This window comes from Miscanthus floridulus, chromosome 1 (genome assembly GCF_019320115.1).
Source record: "Miscanthus floridulus cultivar M001 chromosome 1, ASM1932011v1, whole genome shotgun sequence".
Taxonomy (NCBI): domain Eukaryota; kingdom Viridiplantae; phylum Streptophyta; class Magnoliopsida; order Poales; family Poaceae; genus Miscanthus; species Miscanthus floridulus.
Window position 1 is genome coordinate 141741715 of NC_089580.1, and position 15116 is coordinate 141756830.

Sequence of the window (15116 nt, forward strand, 5' to 3'; positions counted from 1 at the left end):
AAGACACTTGTTTCAACCATAACTGGAGTTATAGGCATCCGATAAAGGTGATCCTAGACTTTCTGGAAAGCTTAGAAAATTATCTAAAACTTGTTACTTACACATAGAGCTGATTCATTAGTTAACTAGGTCGAAAATCACAAGGAATCAGAACTGCACAACAAGGACAAAAAACTAACATGAACTTTAGAAATGTATATCTGTAGTTTCAGACATCCAATAAACATGATTCTTAACATTATAGAAATATCATTAAGTTATCTATAACTTTATTATTATCACCTCAAGATTATTCAATAGTTAACAAGACCAAAAACCCGAAGAAGCATTTCTGTCCAGACTTAGACAGATTCTAGCATTAAGCTTCAAATATCTGTAACTAGAGTTCTAGTCCACCAACCAGCTATGTTCTTTAACATTTTGGAAAGCTTATGAAAAACACTACATCTCTCTTATTATCACAAAGAGATGATTCAAAAGTTATCATGGTAAAAAGGCATAACATAACAGCACTATACAGAGCACAAGCTAAACCTCACAGGGTATTTGTAAAATCTATAACTCTTAGACCTATTGTCCTAAAATCATGAAATTTTAGGACAAGCTATATAAGGAAGTTCTCTACAACTTTTATATTCACCACATCTACAGAAAACATCATTTTCATCACGAAATTATCACCATAATAGAACTGCACATCCAGCCATTTCAGCATATATGTAATAAGGTTCTTCATCTAGTCCTTTAACAAGATTACACATGTATGTGTCAAACACTTAACTCACAACTACTAACAATATAGTTACTCAATATTAGTCATAGTTAAGATGAAGCATACTAAACCCAACTTTTAAATGGAGAGGTCACATAATGGTGTTTATCTCTCTTTCCAATTAAAGAGTAATTGTTTATCTAGTAGCAAGCATGGGTAAACACACCAAGAAATATAACTTACCCCCTAGGGTGGTGTGAGATGGTTCTTAAACAGCACCTAAACATCAACTAACATACACATAGCACACATTTACATAAGAGTTAAAGCAAAGGCTAAAGACATGCATGAGCAACATAATCATTAGTTGTCATATCAACATGAGAGTATACACATAAACTATATTCAAAGCTCCATCACTACTTATCATAGCTTAAACGATAGATAACCCAAAGATCTAATAACCAAATAATCACATGGGTCACACATAAGCATCTTACAGCCAAACTTCCATCACCCAATTATATAATAAAACATATATATTAAATATAGGTGATGTTGTAAACATCTCATTCGGAGCTCAGATTTTTATGTGTGAGAGATATTATAAAAACATGACTACTTGTAGGGTCGAGATGGCGGACTAGAGGAGGGGTGAATAGTCCTTTCTAAAACTTAATCACGTCGGCTATCCAAAACAAATGTGGAATTAAAACTATCGGTCTAGCCAAGACTACACCCCTCTATCTAAGTTCACAAGCACCTTACAAAGATCCTAAAGAAGCAACAAAGATGCTGGGCTAGCTAGAGCTCACCTAAAAAATTCTAGAGCAATATCACACAAACCTATGCACTAGTACTCAAGCAATCGAGGGAGCTCCTACACAACTAGTGATGCAAAAGCACAAAGCTCCTAAGCTCACTAGCAATGCTCAATAACAAGGCTACACAAGCTAAATTAGAGAGCGCAAAATACTTAGCGACACAAACTAAGCAATGTGACTAATAATGTTACTAAAACCAAATTAGCCACGCAAGTGAGTTACTTCTATGCTACACAAGCAAGAAGGTAACTAGCAAGCTACTAAAGCTAAACTAGTCGCAAGAGCAACTACACAAAGCACAATATATATGAAAGTAAATACAAGCTAGTGTATGGGGATTGCAAACCAATAGGAAGAAGATGACACGGTGATTTTTATTCTGAGGTTCACATGTTTACCAACATGCTAGTCCCCGTTGAGACAAGCTCCAAGGTTGCCGCCGGTCCTCTTGCTAGTGGTGACCCGCAAGTCACACTCTCCCACGTGGAGTGCTTACCATAAGCTCTAGCACTTGACTCGGCCGGACCACTTGTCGCCCTTCGCGTCTCACTCTACTGCAGTCGCTCTTCGTGGCTTCTGCGGGGTGAGCATAATACCCCTCATAATCTCTTCTTCGGAGCAACACATAAGCTTCTTGCGTGCTTTGACGGAGACCACCACCAAGCCGTCTAGGAGGTGGAAATCTCCAAGAGTAACAAGCACCACCGGCTTGCAAGATGAACACCTTAGTGCCACACGATGCAACCTCATGAAGAAATCGCACTAGAATCGCTTGCTCACTCAATCAGATGAACACTATCAAGCAAGAGTGATTTAGAGGGCTTCCAAGCACCACTACACAACCACCAAGGCTCTAGTGTGCTCATCTCGCGGCCAAAGGCCGGCCAACACTTCTATTTATAGCTCCATGGGCTAAACTAGCCGTTACCCCTTCACTAGGCAGAATTCGCAGCGACTGGACATGTCGATTGTGATGACCGGACGCGCCAGGCCCTGCGTCTAGTCACTCCTTGCCGTCCACATGGTGCCCGCGTTCAACATCCACCGTGCGATCCCAATGGCTACTTTGCGCGCCAACGGTAAGTGATGACCGAACGCGCCAAAGAATGACCTAACGAGCGCCACCCGTGTCCGCTCAAGCGCTGCCGCGCGCCACTGAACCAGCGACCTAACACACTGAAGAAATGACCTAACTCACCATGAGCCAGCGTTCAGTCATTTCTAGAGAGCTCCCCGAGCCTCTGTTCTGAAACCGGACGCGTCCGGCCCCTGGTGACCGGATTCGCCTCTGCGTCCGATCCTCTTTGGATCAACTCAACGCGCTACGTCAGCGTACGTCACCACTAATCAGACGCAGACCCTACGTGTCTGGTCACTTTATTGTGCAGCGTCTGATCAACTCAACCACTCTACCCGTACCTTGCTAGAATTTCCAGCAACTCTGCTCGCCACTGATTTTAGTCGGTGGACAGTCCGCCACCTAGGCACGTACAGTCTGTCGTTCACTTGTCAGACCATGAATAGTGCGAGCATCGTGTTCGATCCTTCCCAAACGTCAGCGTCCAAGGACCACGGACAGTCCGCCACCAAAGGGCAGACAGTCCACCATTGTCTAGAAAGCAACCCAAGCTCTCTGCGACCTCCTCCTCGCTTCCAACTTCTTCTCCTTTGCAAATGTGCTAATACCACCAAGAGATACACCACCTTGTGCACGTGTGTTAGCTTTTCACAAACATTTTTTCCAAAGGATTAGCACTCTTTTCACCACGCCACTTGATCCTAGCAATGATGTGAAGTTAGATCACTCGAGTGGTACTAGATGACCGATATGCAATCAAGTTTACCCTTTTTGATAGTACGTCCATCTATCCTAAACCCAGTCATCAACTTCTCTACGCACCTATGACCGATGAAATGAAATACTCTAGGTTATACCTTTGCCTTGCGCATTCTATTTCAACTCCTCAAATGTCGATGCAACACATGCACCAACAAGCACCAACAATGTGCAATGAGCTCCTTCATCATCACATGTGTAAGCTTTGCAACAACTTTGAGCCATCTTCACCATTATGGCATATATTGCTCACACACATGTACTTGTGGACTAATCACCTGTGTATATCACTCAACCACATATTAGTCCACCTAAGGTTGTCACTCAATTATCAAAACCAAATAAGGACCTTTTCACCACTGTACAAAGATTACATGCTTAGGTTTAGTAGATTAATTATTACAACAATACGCATGTGAGAGCAAGATAAATCTATGAATGACTATTTTCTGTAAACACATGGCTATAATAAGGTTCCTTAGGTTACAACATTATGCAAAGCTAGCGGAACCATATTTTCCATTTTTACACATGTATATTATTTATAAACCATTTAACAAGCACTAAACAAGTTAAATCAATAACTCAATCATACATGCACCAATGAAGCTAAAATTTTTACCACAACAAAAGAATCACATAAGTAGCATACCACAAAAGTTTTACATCAATTGGAGCACTACAACTACATATATGAATTTATTCCTAGAAAACCCTAAAGTCATAGATACAAATCTACAGCAAGATTTTTCTACTGAAACATACAAGATTATACATCTACTGCATAGATCTACTCACAAAGATTCTAAAACATCTTCATTTCCTATTTTAGCATTTTTCTATGAATTACTATGATTTTCCAAAGTTTCAGCCAATCATAAGCATAAAAAGAAAAGGATTAACAAAAAAAGCAAAAACACATTTGCACCACGAACCCTAGAGATTTCACAAATCACACCACGGACCAAAGCTACTATTCTCATAAGTCATAGGATTCACAACTGGACCCAGAGAAAAGTTTCTATTTCCTTTTCCCCCTTCTCTTCTTCTTCTCGATGGAAAGCAGAGCAGGGATGGTTGGGGCCGTCGGATTTAGGCGACGGGATCACCGGCGGTGGCCACAGCGGGGCTGTGCGCCCATCTAGGGGCTCGTGCACGGCCGTAGGGCTATCCGGCTTGGGCCGCGATGGACCAAGGCGGCCTGGCCACGCGAGCGAGTGGCCTCAGCGAGCATAGAGCTCTGGCAACGGCACGAGGGTGGCAGCGACTGGCTGCTCCAGGCGAGGAGGGGCGGTGCGCCAACTGTGGCGCATGACGGCTAAGGCGTCGTGGTGCATGGGAGAAATGGAGGGGGCTCGAAGCAGGGGAGCAAGCAGTGGTGCAGCAGCTCTGCTCGGTGGATGACCAAGGCGGGCGAGAGAGAGCGAGGCAGAGAGCGAGAATGAGCGAGATGGAGAGAGCAGAGGGCGCCGGCTTCTCCAATTCGAGCGAGCTGGGCGAGGTGGCGTACATGCAGTGATCGAGGGCGAGCCATGGTGCCATGCGGCGCATGTGGCCCGAGGCCAGTCGACCACCCACAGGTGATGACGTTTTGAAGAATGTCGATAACCCGACTAAAACTTCGATTTCTCCTCTCAATCTCCCAAACTATTTGACGATTGATTTAACCGATTGCACCGTGTTGTAGAGCCACATGAATACTACAACTTTTCTTAAAGGGGCTTGGCCCAAATCGAACTAGTTTGTAAGATACAAATTCCCAAAGAGGGCTACATCAAAACTGAAACCGACGGAGTTCAGTTCTCAGAGTTAGCCAAAATTCGGGAACTTGAAAACATCACTGGGTTCCAATTTGTGGGCTCTGTTATACTAGGTTAGAGACTAAACTAGATCTTGACCCTTGAACAAAGTTTGCTTTACTCAATCTGAACTACAACTTTTATTTAAGGTCCAACTCCATGCAGGCACTCTAAGCAACAGATCAACATAGGTCAAAACAACATCTTGAAAAAGTAATTTTAGCTACTCACACACATAGAAGCAATTTCAGATTAAATCATGAATATAAACATTATTTCATTTTTTATCCTAAGTGTGCCTAGGTTGGTTTAGTGACCAAACAACAATCACTTGCATTAACAAGCATGATCATCAAGCATACATATGGCTAACCCAAGCATTTTATGGAAATAAACATAACAAGAAAATACATCACCACATGCTCATGATTATGAATGGATGAATGATGCTTATGCTCGTGCAATGCAAGTATAATATGCAAGCTTAACACCTAGGGTGTTACAAGCACGTCCGGTCATCGCGTAGTGAGCTGCCTGTTGAGCCCAACGGCTCTATTTTGTGGGGGCTCCTATTTAAGCCCTATGATCGGCTCTTGCTCACCATCTTGACCATTTGTATTGAGTATACATCCTTATGAGCATAGCCAACACTCTCTAACTCACCTTGCTTGATTGGATCATCACTAGTGAGATTTGAGAGTATCCAAGTGTATTGCTTTGAGTGATTGCATCTAGAGACACTTGGTGATTGTGTTTTGCTGCGGGATTCGCTTGTTACTCTTGGTAGTTGTAGCCACCAAGACGGCTTGGTGCAGCGAGGATCATTGAGCGCATGGTGGTGCTTGTCTCCGACTTCGATCGTGGTGATTATGAGGGGTTCTTGACCTTTTTCGGTGGAGAGCCAAAAGGTACTCTAGTGGATTGCAGGTGACTTATGGATCCTCATCTTGTGTTGGCTGTGCGGCACCTGATTGCGGGTTAGGCGTGTGATGCCTATTAGCGCGTGAACCTTCAAGTGAGTGAATCGCCACAACAGGGACTAGCTTGCCGGCAAGCAAGTGAACCTCGATAAAAAATTATTGTGTCATCTTGTCTCTGAGGATTTTATTGGTATTCATTGTGATTGATTGATCATCTCTTGCCATGGCGGTATAACTTTACTACCTCTCTTGCATTTACATTCCTAGTGTAACTAAGCTCTTTAGTGTAATTAGTTTTGAGAGCTAACTTGCGTCTTGTCTAGTGGTTAGTGAGGCTCTTTAGTTAGTCTATGAGAGCTCACTAACTTAGAGAGTAGTGACTTAGCCTCTTGTGTGAATTAGGGATCATAGCAACTAGAATTATGGATATGAGTCTTACTTTTTTAGTAGGCTAGCGTAACACTCGCTTCGTCGTTTAATTGTCTAACCACTTGGCTTAAGTATTGTTGTAGAAATTTTTTAATAGGCTATTCACCCCCTCTGGCCATTAGGACATTTCAAATGGATATATATGTATGTTGCAAGTGTATGTTCCATATGTTTTAGCTGTTTTTTAGATGAATGTTCCAAGCGTGTATTATAAATGTTTTAGCTATTTCATCTGGATGTTGCATGTGTTTCACGAGGATGTTGCATATGCTATAGTGACTATACACGTATATTGCAAGTGTGTGTTCCAAATATTTCACCTATTTTAAATGTATGTTGCACTGGCTATATACAAGCTTATGTTTGCAATGTTTTACCTTGTTTCAGACTATGCTGCAGCAAGTACTGCTCCCCACGTGTTTTGACTTGCGGACACGTACACGCTGCACGCACCTAGCCAGCGCTATCTATCTCTGTCATGAAGGCCAACTTCAATAATCAGACGTGCACACAACAGCGGTCAGTGCCTAAATGGCCGAGCACTCCTCAGTCAAAGTGCATGCGCGTATATAGATTGCACAGCCCTGAGCACGCCAGCACCAAATGGACGCAGAACTAAGCACCCCTGCACCACCATGCATGGCTCCACGGTGCGGCATGCGACCGGGTCAACACTGGGCTACCTCTCTCTCTCGCATGCATCGAGGCGGGTCCCACGCACATGCTCTCCGTTGCAGGCGCATCAGCAGGTGCGGGCAGGCCCAGCAGCAGCAGGCGCGGCAGCACGCGGGCAGGCGCAGGCGCAGCACGCGCGGGGCGCAGCAGCACATGGGTGCACGTCCTTCCAAACGTCGGACGCCAGCATGACCCTTTTTCCAATGCTCAAATGCATTTATCATTTTTGGACGGAAGGAATAGTAGGCCTTGTTTAGTTGGCATTTTTTTTTAAAAAATGATACTGTAGCACTTTTGTTGTTATTTGGCAATTAGTGTCTAATCATAGTCTAATTAGATTTAAAAGATTCGTCTCGTGAATTTCGTCTAAACTATGTAATTAGTTTTATTTTTTATTTATATTTAATGCTTCATACATGTGTCCAAAGATTCGATGTGACAGAAAATCTTAAAAAATTTTACGAAATTTTGGGAACTAAACAAGCACCTAGTGTAAAAGTTGCCCACCAAACAATAACAGAGGTTAGAATAGCAGGACACTGTTACTTAAATTGACTTGTTAACAACTACTAATTCTTTTAGTCGGATACCGCGGCTCAATTAGCCATGGAAATAAGAAAAAATAGTAAAGGGAAAGAGCTTTCTAGAATGAAAATCTGCCGTGGCTGATCTGTCACCACACAATTGGCAGGAAAGGGATAAGAGGGGAAACCTCATAAAACAGATCACCAGCCCAACGCAACCAAAAACCTCCTCTCTTCTCTCTATCGCTACTCCCAGAGTACCCACTCGTCAAGCCATGGCCACCTCGGTCACCGCCGTGGCCGCCCTAGCCGCTTTCTCGGCACCAAGAAACCTCCCACAGCGCCCGCCCAAGCTGCCGTCCCGCCAGAACGTCGTGTCGTTCTTCGTCCGGCCGGTGCGCGCGCACCGCCGGTTGGTGTCCGTGGCGGCCAGCTCGCCGGCCACGCCGCTGGATCTTGCCAACAAGGTGTCCGAGAGCATCAAGCAGGCCAAGGAGACGTGCGCGGATGATCCGGTGAGCGCCGAGTGCGTGGCGGCGTGGGACGAGGTGGAGGAGCTCAGCGCGGCCGCCAGCCACGCGCGCGACCGGCAGAAGGGCGTCGACCCGCTCGAGGAGTACTGCAAGGACAACCCCGAGACCGACGAGTGCCGCACGTACGAGGACTGAACCGCGCGAGTCTGGATTCCGCCATCCCTTTCGCTTGATCTAGCTAGCTTTGGCATGATGGCAAAGGCGACAAGTAGACATGCAGTGGATGATGGACCGGCTCCTTCGTCACCTTTGGTGTTTGAGTTTGGTTTCTTCCTTTTTTATTAGTCTTGGCTTGGTGTGGAATAAAGCGAGGTTTGTTGTTTACTAGAAACATTTAGGAGCTCCTACTGTAATTCCAAGGCAGGATGTAATCCTTAGAATTTTATTTGATGGTGTGCTTCTGGTACTTGATGATTATACAACGTGCAATTCTGTAAATTATCGCCGATTTAACGTTTTAGTCCAATATATGTGTCAGAAGTTGTGTTGAGAAATTTCAGACTGGACAAAGTATTTGGGATGGAATTGTTTACTCTGTGTAAAAATATTCTCCGTCACACCTAAACACACCATTGGTTTGGCTGATAAACCATGGCTGAAAGTATTGTTGGCTGATTTGTTGTGAGAGAAAAATACTGTTCGTTGGCCGAAAAAGTACGGCTTATAAGCCAAGCGAACAGGGCGAAATTCTTTTGCTTTGCTTTATTTATTCTTTCTAAATAAAATATGCATGAAAGGGAATAAAAGTAAAATTCATGTGAAATTCTGCTCTTCCACGCCCCAATTTTAATTACTACTAACTTATGATAGATTTACACTGGTCTTTACTTTTACTAGACCTATAAGGTGACTACTTTGGTATAATTTCTAAGTAGAATTGATATAACTAAAAATTCGAGCGTGGGGAAGGAATATTCAACCCAATTTTTACAACACATTTAATCTAGGTGTAGAATTTCTCTAAATCATCTGATTTTTTTTTTCTTATAAACTGCTCACAAAAATTGAGTGTAAGAGGGACGTTTTCACCTGAGCATGATATAGCAAATCTGATTTGGTATCACATGGCAGCATCATATCAGTTATTTGTGTCTGAACCAAAGATACAGGAGTAAGGTGACAGGGGAAAAAGGGGGAAAATACAACTCATGCTTGGGTCTGAGCCCAAAGCACCATTTATTTCGTTCGATTATTTGTATTGACGTTTGGACTTAGAGAATACGCTGCTAATTAGGATTGAGAAGAGCTCATTTCCCAGAAACCAATTTCCAGCTCGAGTACCCGGATGAAGGCCTCTTCAGCACTCTTGACAGCATCAGCTGCTGCATTAGCCAAGCAGCGATCCACGATGCCCCGCAGAGATTGGCAGTACTGTCTGAACCCAATGCTGCCCCATCTCTGGCAGGTCCCCAGGAGCTCCGGTGGAGTCTTATTACCATCTTGTATACAGAAACCAAAGCTGTCCTGGTATACCGTTTCAATTATCCAGAAGGTAGTTACAGCAACAACATAGCTAACCTCTGGCTCAGTAAAGCTCTGGAGAAACCTGACGACATCACGACAACAAGGTTAATGCCGGTTATAGATCTCCAGTCATGCTATTGTGTGGGAATTCTACAAATGTTTGAACGAGATGAACCTGTGGTACTCTAAATTGGCTTTTAAGGGAGAAACACTTGCTAGATCGACGCCCCATCTGGTAGCTTCATTCTTGAACCAAGAGATCTCATCGCTAATAGAAGCTACTCCACCCAGGATAAGTTCCATGTCCGAGCTGTCTTCTTGCTTGCAGCATTTGAGCAATACACTTGCTATAAATGCAACAAATTCCCTTACAAACAGATAGTCCTGGCTCTGAATATGGCAAAGAAACAAGTCTATTTATTTTTTCCACTCATGGTACTCATAACAAAAATGAAATTTATTTAAGAAAATCACAGAAAGAAAATTAACCAACACAAATTGATCACTATATAGACAACTGTAAGATCCCCTACTGCTGTACTACAAGATATCATAATTTAACTTATAATTATCAACCACCAAAATTCTTTCAACTAGAAAAAGAACCCAAGATCATATAGAGTAACTCTTTTTTTATTAGTTTTATTTATTTTCTTGCAGAATACTATGCTCAACTAGGAGTTGAGTTAATTTTTTGCACAGTTCCCTGAACATATCCTTCATCACTTTACACTATCACAATTGGACAGTGCCAACTAAGAGCCGATTCCGGCGTTACTTTTGTAAACCGGAAGAAACAACAGAATGATGACATTCAGAGTGACTAGTCCTTTGGAAACGCAAGATCTTCACACTCACAGTATATACCTATAAAGATTGTCAACCAGAAGAAACAACAGAATGACGACATTCAGAGTGACTAGTCCTTTGGAAACACAAGATCTTCACACTCACACTATATATATCTATAAAGATTTTTTGCCTTCATGCTTTCAGGTTCCATTTCAAATTCACAGTTCTTCCAAAACCACCTCTGACAAAATCACGCAACTGATCACTCAATTCTATAGCCGTCCACACTAATTTTCGCTATCTTAGTAGCAACTCCAAGACTTCTTGGTTGTATTTAACTTGATGTCCAGAGCTCGATGCCCCGACCCCGCGAGTCAAGAATCATTAAAGGTCAAAGCTTAGCTCACGTCAATTTCCTCGCAGTTGAAGGCGTTACACAACGAGAGCTTCACTGCATCAGTTGATGGGGGAAATAGAGGGACTGAGACTTACCAGCCAGCGCTTGAAGGCAGACATGTCGACGGTACCTTCGCGGGTGGAGATGGTGAACGGGTGCCGGGTGGCCCGCTCGTACATCTGCCAGTGCTTCTCCATCCACGCCACCGTCGTGCCCGTATCGACCCCGCCGCCGTCCATCGCCGCCGTGTGGGACTGCGATTGCTGAACCGGGGCTCTCAAGGTTTGACCAATGAGGCGATGACCACAGGCAAAATTGCCGCCAAGCCCTTCGAGATATCCTCACTTTACGTTGCAGTCCTCTAAGGCTTCAACAACATTAATTTTCATCTAAACAAACATTATAATCGAGTGAATCGCTGGATTTGCAGTTCAAACACACGCCGCAATAATCCCACTGATCATTGGGGCCACTTCAATCATGTCCCACATGTCAGCTAACATTACAATAACGCCGTGCTTTGGAAGGCAACGCGGATCAGGGGTCACGTTCTAACACGCGGCGACAGCGAAGAGAACGCTGCGACCATTCCTCTTCTCTTTCCTTGCCTGTCTCTCTCTTTATTCCTCCCTCGCTTCCGGCCTTCCCCTGTTCCTCCGGTCGTCGCGAGGGAGCGGGACTGCGGGAGGTTGGTCCCTAGGCAGGGTTAGATCCTCGCGGCGCTCGATCCTGACGGTGGCAGGCGAAGATGTTGGACATACAGAAGCGGCGCGTGCGGCTGCTGCTCCTCATCACGGGTGTCCTTGCGCTCAGCATGACCGGTTAGTTTTCCGGTGGCGAATCAGGATCTTTTCCTTCCTGTGCAATTTCACGTGTTAGTTTCCGACGGAGATCTGTGGGCACTGTTTTCTTCGTCTAATACTCTAATTGCTGGGGGAGTGGCTGTTTTCTTTATGTAGAAACGCGAATTTGCTTGATTTTTGTTGTGGGTAGTGATGCATTTAGGCTAGCCAGTCGGTAATTGGTTCCTAGGGATAATTTCTTGTCAGAATTTGCCTGGTTTAGATTGATGTTGATGGTGGAATTTAAATTCCCTTTTGCTAAGTTTTTCGCTGCCATTCTTGTGAAGTTGTGATTGTGGGGTTGCGATCTTGCAAAGAACTTCTGTGTAGAGTTATTCAGGAAGTCATAAATTTGTCAGAAAGATCTGATTATGTTCGCTCATAATACATTTTGCTGCAATTCAGCAGAAATACATCAATTCGGAAGCTAAGTACAAATGTCAGCAGCTCAGTGGGGGTTTGAATATTTGTTAGCATTGGCTAGTGTGCGCTAATAGGATGGCAAACACAAGATATCAGCCTAGCAATATAAGCAATTAGTCACCGCATCCAGGAAGTAACATCTAGGAAGTAGCAATACAAGCAATTACTCAAAAGGCCTCAGTATGATGATATATGCAAGTTACAGAATTTTCTTTAGCTAACGAGTGCCTAGCCGAGTTGGTTTGGTGGCTCTAATAGCACTCCTCAGGTCCTAGGTTTGACTCCCCGTGGTAGTGAATGCTAGGATTATGGTTAAAAAAGTCCCCTAGTCTGTCCCACGCCAAAGCACAGGTCGACCAACCTGGGTTCTCACATGTGCAACGGTGCCGCTATGTATGGGTAGGGAAGGGGTTCGGATATTTTCTCGACCTGCGTGAGAATGTTAACTTTTATCTTAAGCAGAATGCCCGGGGGCTGTCTTACCCCCGCGGATCGATTTTTTTTACATGATTTTCTTTAGTGATGTTCCATCCTGTGCAAGTGCACAGCTTCAAATGCTTTTGTCATAGGCTAAGAACCACTTGGGAAAATAGCCGTGCTCAGGTTTTGGGCTTCTCTGGAGACTAGATGAAGTTATTTCCAGCCACAACAAAAGTTCTGAGGACCATTTCATTGCTGACTTCAGTTGCTCCAAATGGCAAATTTAATAGATGGATTTGAGACCTCAGGACTACAGCAAATCTGAGACATACCACCTCCATAAGTTTATAGCAACAGATGATATAATTTTTATATGTCTAATTACAAGGATAAAAATAAAATCAGAAAACAACAAGAACTATGGAAGTGCAGAAGTTATAGGCTGTAGCTATAGGAGAAAGTATGAAACAGCCCACTATCTCTGCTTTTGATTCAGAGAAGTTAGAGCTTCTGAGTTCCATATCCTACAAGACTAGGGCCAATTGCCACCTGTTCAAATAGGGTTTCCATAGTGAACAGAAATAACTAGGTAGCTTATAAGTTCTGTAGAAAACCAATGAGCTTTCAGTTTTACAAGTTTTCCTGATATCAGCTTCTTACTGAGCGTTGTGCACTTTACGTTGATTAGCCTTAAGTAATGGATTCACAAGAAGACATTTCGTATGCATATGCCAAACAACACAACCAGAAGTCTTAGTATTGGCGGTAGCATAGGTACACTTCACTGAAGAACTAGGAGTGAGTGACAATGCATTGTGTTTCAACTGAGTCAGTAATGGCTGATAATTCGCTTGATTGCAAATTCTGTTTTTTTTTTTCTCGATCACGCAAAAGGTTTGCACGTCTTTGTATTATTAAGATAGAAATAGTTTGATTACAAGGCCAGGCATTGCATGATTTGCAATAGAGCTTCAGCCTGCCTTGGGCATAGACTCACTAGTGTACTACTCTGGCTAATATGCAACCTAGTCCCCTAGCGCCTGCTTGGACCCAAAGATCCGCTTCACGCTGAATTGCAGCAAGCAGCTGAGGCACTTGCAAATTCTGTTGGATATGATGAGTGGTTAATTGCACAAGTTTACCAATTTGCTTTGTGTGATCTCAAGTTTCTTCATACTACTGACCCAGCGGGTTTATTTAAAGGGGTACCCTATTTAAAGACGACTCTTGCTTAGTAGCCACAGTTCCCTGTTTTCATAGCCACAGTTGAATATGACAGATTGGTAATTCAATATCGAAAGCCATTATTGCATTGATATTGGTTCCTTTTTCAATCTCCAAATTAACTGCTTCTAGATATTGGTTCCTTGGAATGACCCCCATTTGCTTCTACTTTACAGCTGAGAAGTTCAGGGAACTTGTTGGAAAGGAGGCAGCATCAAAGAGTGGTCAATTCACATTCATGAACTGCTTTGACATGGGCTCTGGCAGCCTTGCGTGCACAGCAAAGGAGGGTGTCAAGTTGTACGTCAACAACATCCGAAGTGCACACTTGGAAATGGTGCGGCAGCGAGCCATGGAGAAAGCTTTAGCCGATGCTGTGACACAAGGACTAACACCTAGTGAAGCAGCCAAACAAGCTCAGAAGATTAGTGCAAAAGCGACAAAAGTTGCTGCTCGTCAAGCCAAAAGGATATTGGGGCCAATAATTTCTTGTGGTTGGGACTTCTTCGAAGCAATGTACTTTGGCGGAAGCATGACAGAAGGTTTTCTCCGGGGCACTGGCACCTTGTTTGGAACTTATGTGGGTGGTTTCCATGGTGAGGAGCGGTTTGGGAAGCTGGGATACCTTGCAGGAAGCCATCTAGGGAGCTGGGGTGGAGGAAGAATTGGATTGATGATTTATGATGTCATAAGCGGCCTGAAATATATGTTTCTGTCTATCCAACCTGAGTATGAATCATCGTCATATGCTTCAGAAGATGGTTCAGAATACACAGAAAGTTATACAAGCCGACCTGAGGAGTCAACATACTATGAAACATCAGAGGAAAAGCAGGAAGAATCAAAATGGTTCGGTTTGTTCTGAAACTGCGAACCGAAGTGTTCTGTCTTATACTCAGGGGCGAAGCTAGGCAGTAGCTAGAGTGTTGCACCCCCTAAAAAAATGTGAAAACAGTGGGTTTTCACTAAAATTTCACCATATATGTACCCAAAAAGGCATGTGTACTCCTCACTAATTTGCTCTAGCTTTGACACAGTTATACCGGAGCACGGAAACAGTTAGCTTGTTTTGTTATACATGTCTGAATGTTTAGCTTCATTTTGTATGGTTACATAGATTAGGTATGATTCTTCTTTGTAATTCTTGTTTTGGCTACTGTGTATATAGAAACATAAACTCTTGAGGTTGTGCAGAATGCAGTACAAATAGCAGCAATACTGAACGACTTACGGAAAGTTATGAGGAGTATCTTCTTGTTAAAAAAATGTTGGGAGACGGTCTCTATGTTTGATTCGTGCTG

The 15116-nt window shown here is 43.5% G+C and overlaps 3 protein-coding genes across 3 annotated transcripts; 2 read left to right on the plus strand and 1 right to left on the minus strand.

Moving 5' to 3' along the window:
* The first annotated feature begins 7927 nt into the window (after positions 1 to 7927).
* LOC136495845 (calvin cycle protein CP12-1, chloroplastic-like) lies at positions 7928 to 8747 on the plus strand. The gene has a single exon (XM_066491660.1). It carries the CDS (start codon positions 7996 to 7998, stop codon positions 8386 to 8388), a length of 393 nt encoding a protein of 130 aa, XP_066347757.1. The 5' UTR covers positions 7928 to 7995; the 3' UTR covers positions 8389 to 8747.
* Positions 8748 to 9306: 559 nt separating this feature from the next.
* LOC136495853 (bifunctional TENA2 protein-like) lies at positions 9307 to 11201 on the minus strand. Its single transcript, XM_066491665.1, has 3 exons — positions 11002 to 11201; positions 9893 to 10107; positions 9307 to 9799 (listed from the first exon to the last, which is right to left on the minus strand). Exons 1-3 carry the CDS (start codon positions 11143 to 11145, stop codon positions 9484 to 9486), a joined length of 675 nt encoding a protein of 224 aa, XP_066347762.1. The 5' UTR covers positions 11146 to 11201; the 3' UTR covers positions 9307 to 9483.
* Positions 11202 to 11490: 289 nt separating this feature from the next.
* Positions 11491 to 15064, plus strand: LOC136542670 (uncharacterized). Its single transcript, XM_066535203.1, has 2 exons — positions 11491 to 11727; positions 13992 to 15064. The coding sequence occupies exons 1-2, from the start codon at positions 11655 to 11657 to the stop codon at positions 14678 to 14680; spliced, it is 762 nt and encodes a 253-aa protein (XP_066391300.1). The 5' UTR covers positions 11491 to 11654; the 3' UTR covers positions 14681 to 15064.
* Positions 15065 to 15116: the final 52 nt, after the last annotated feature.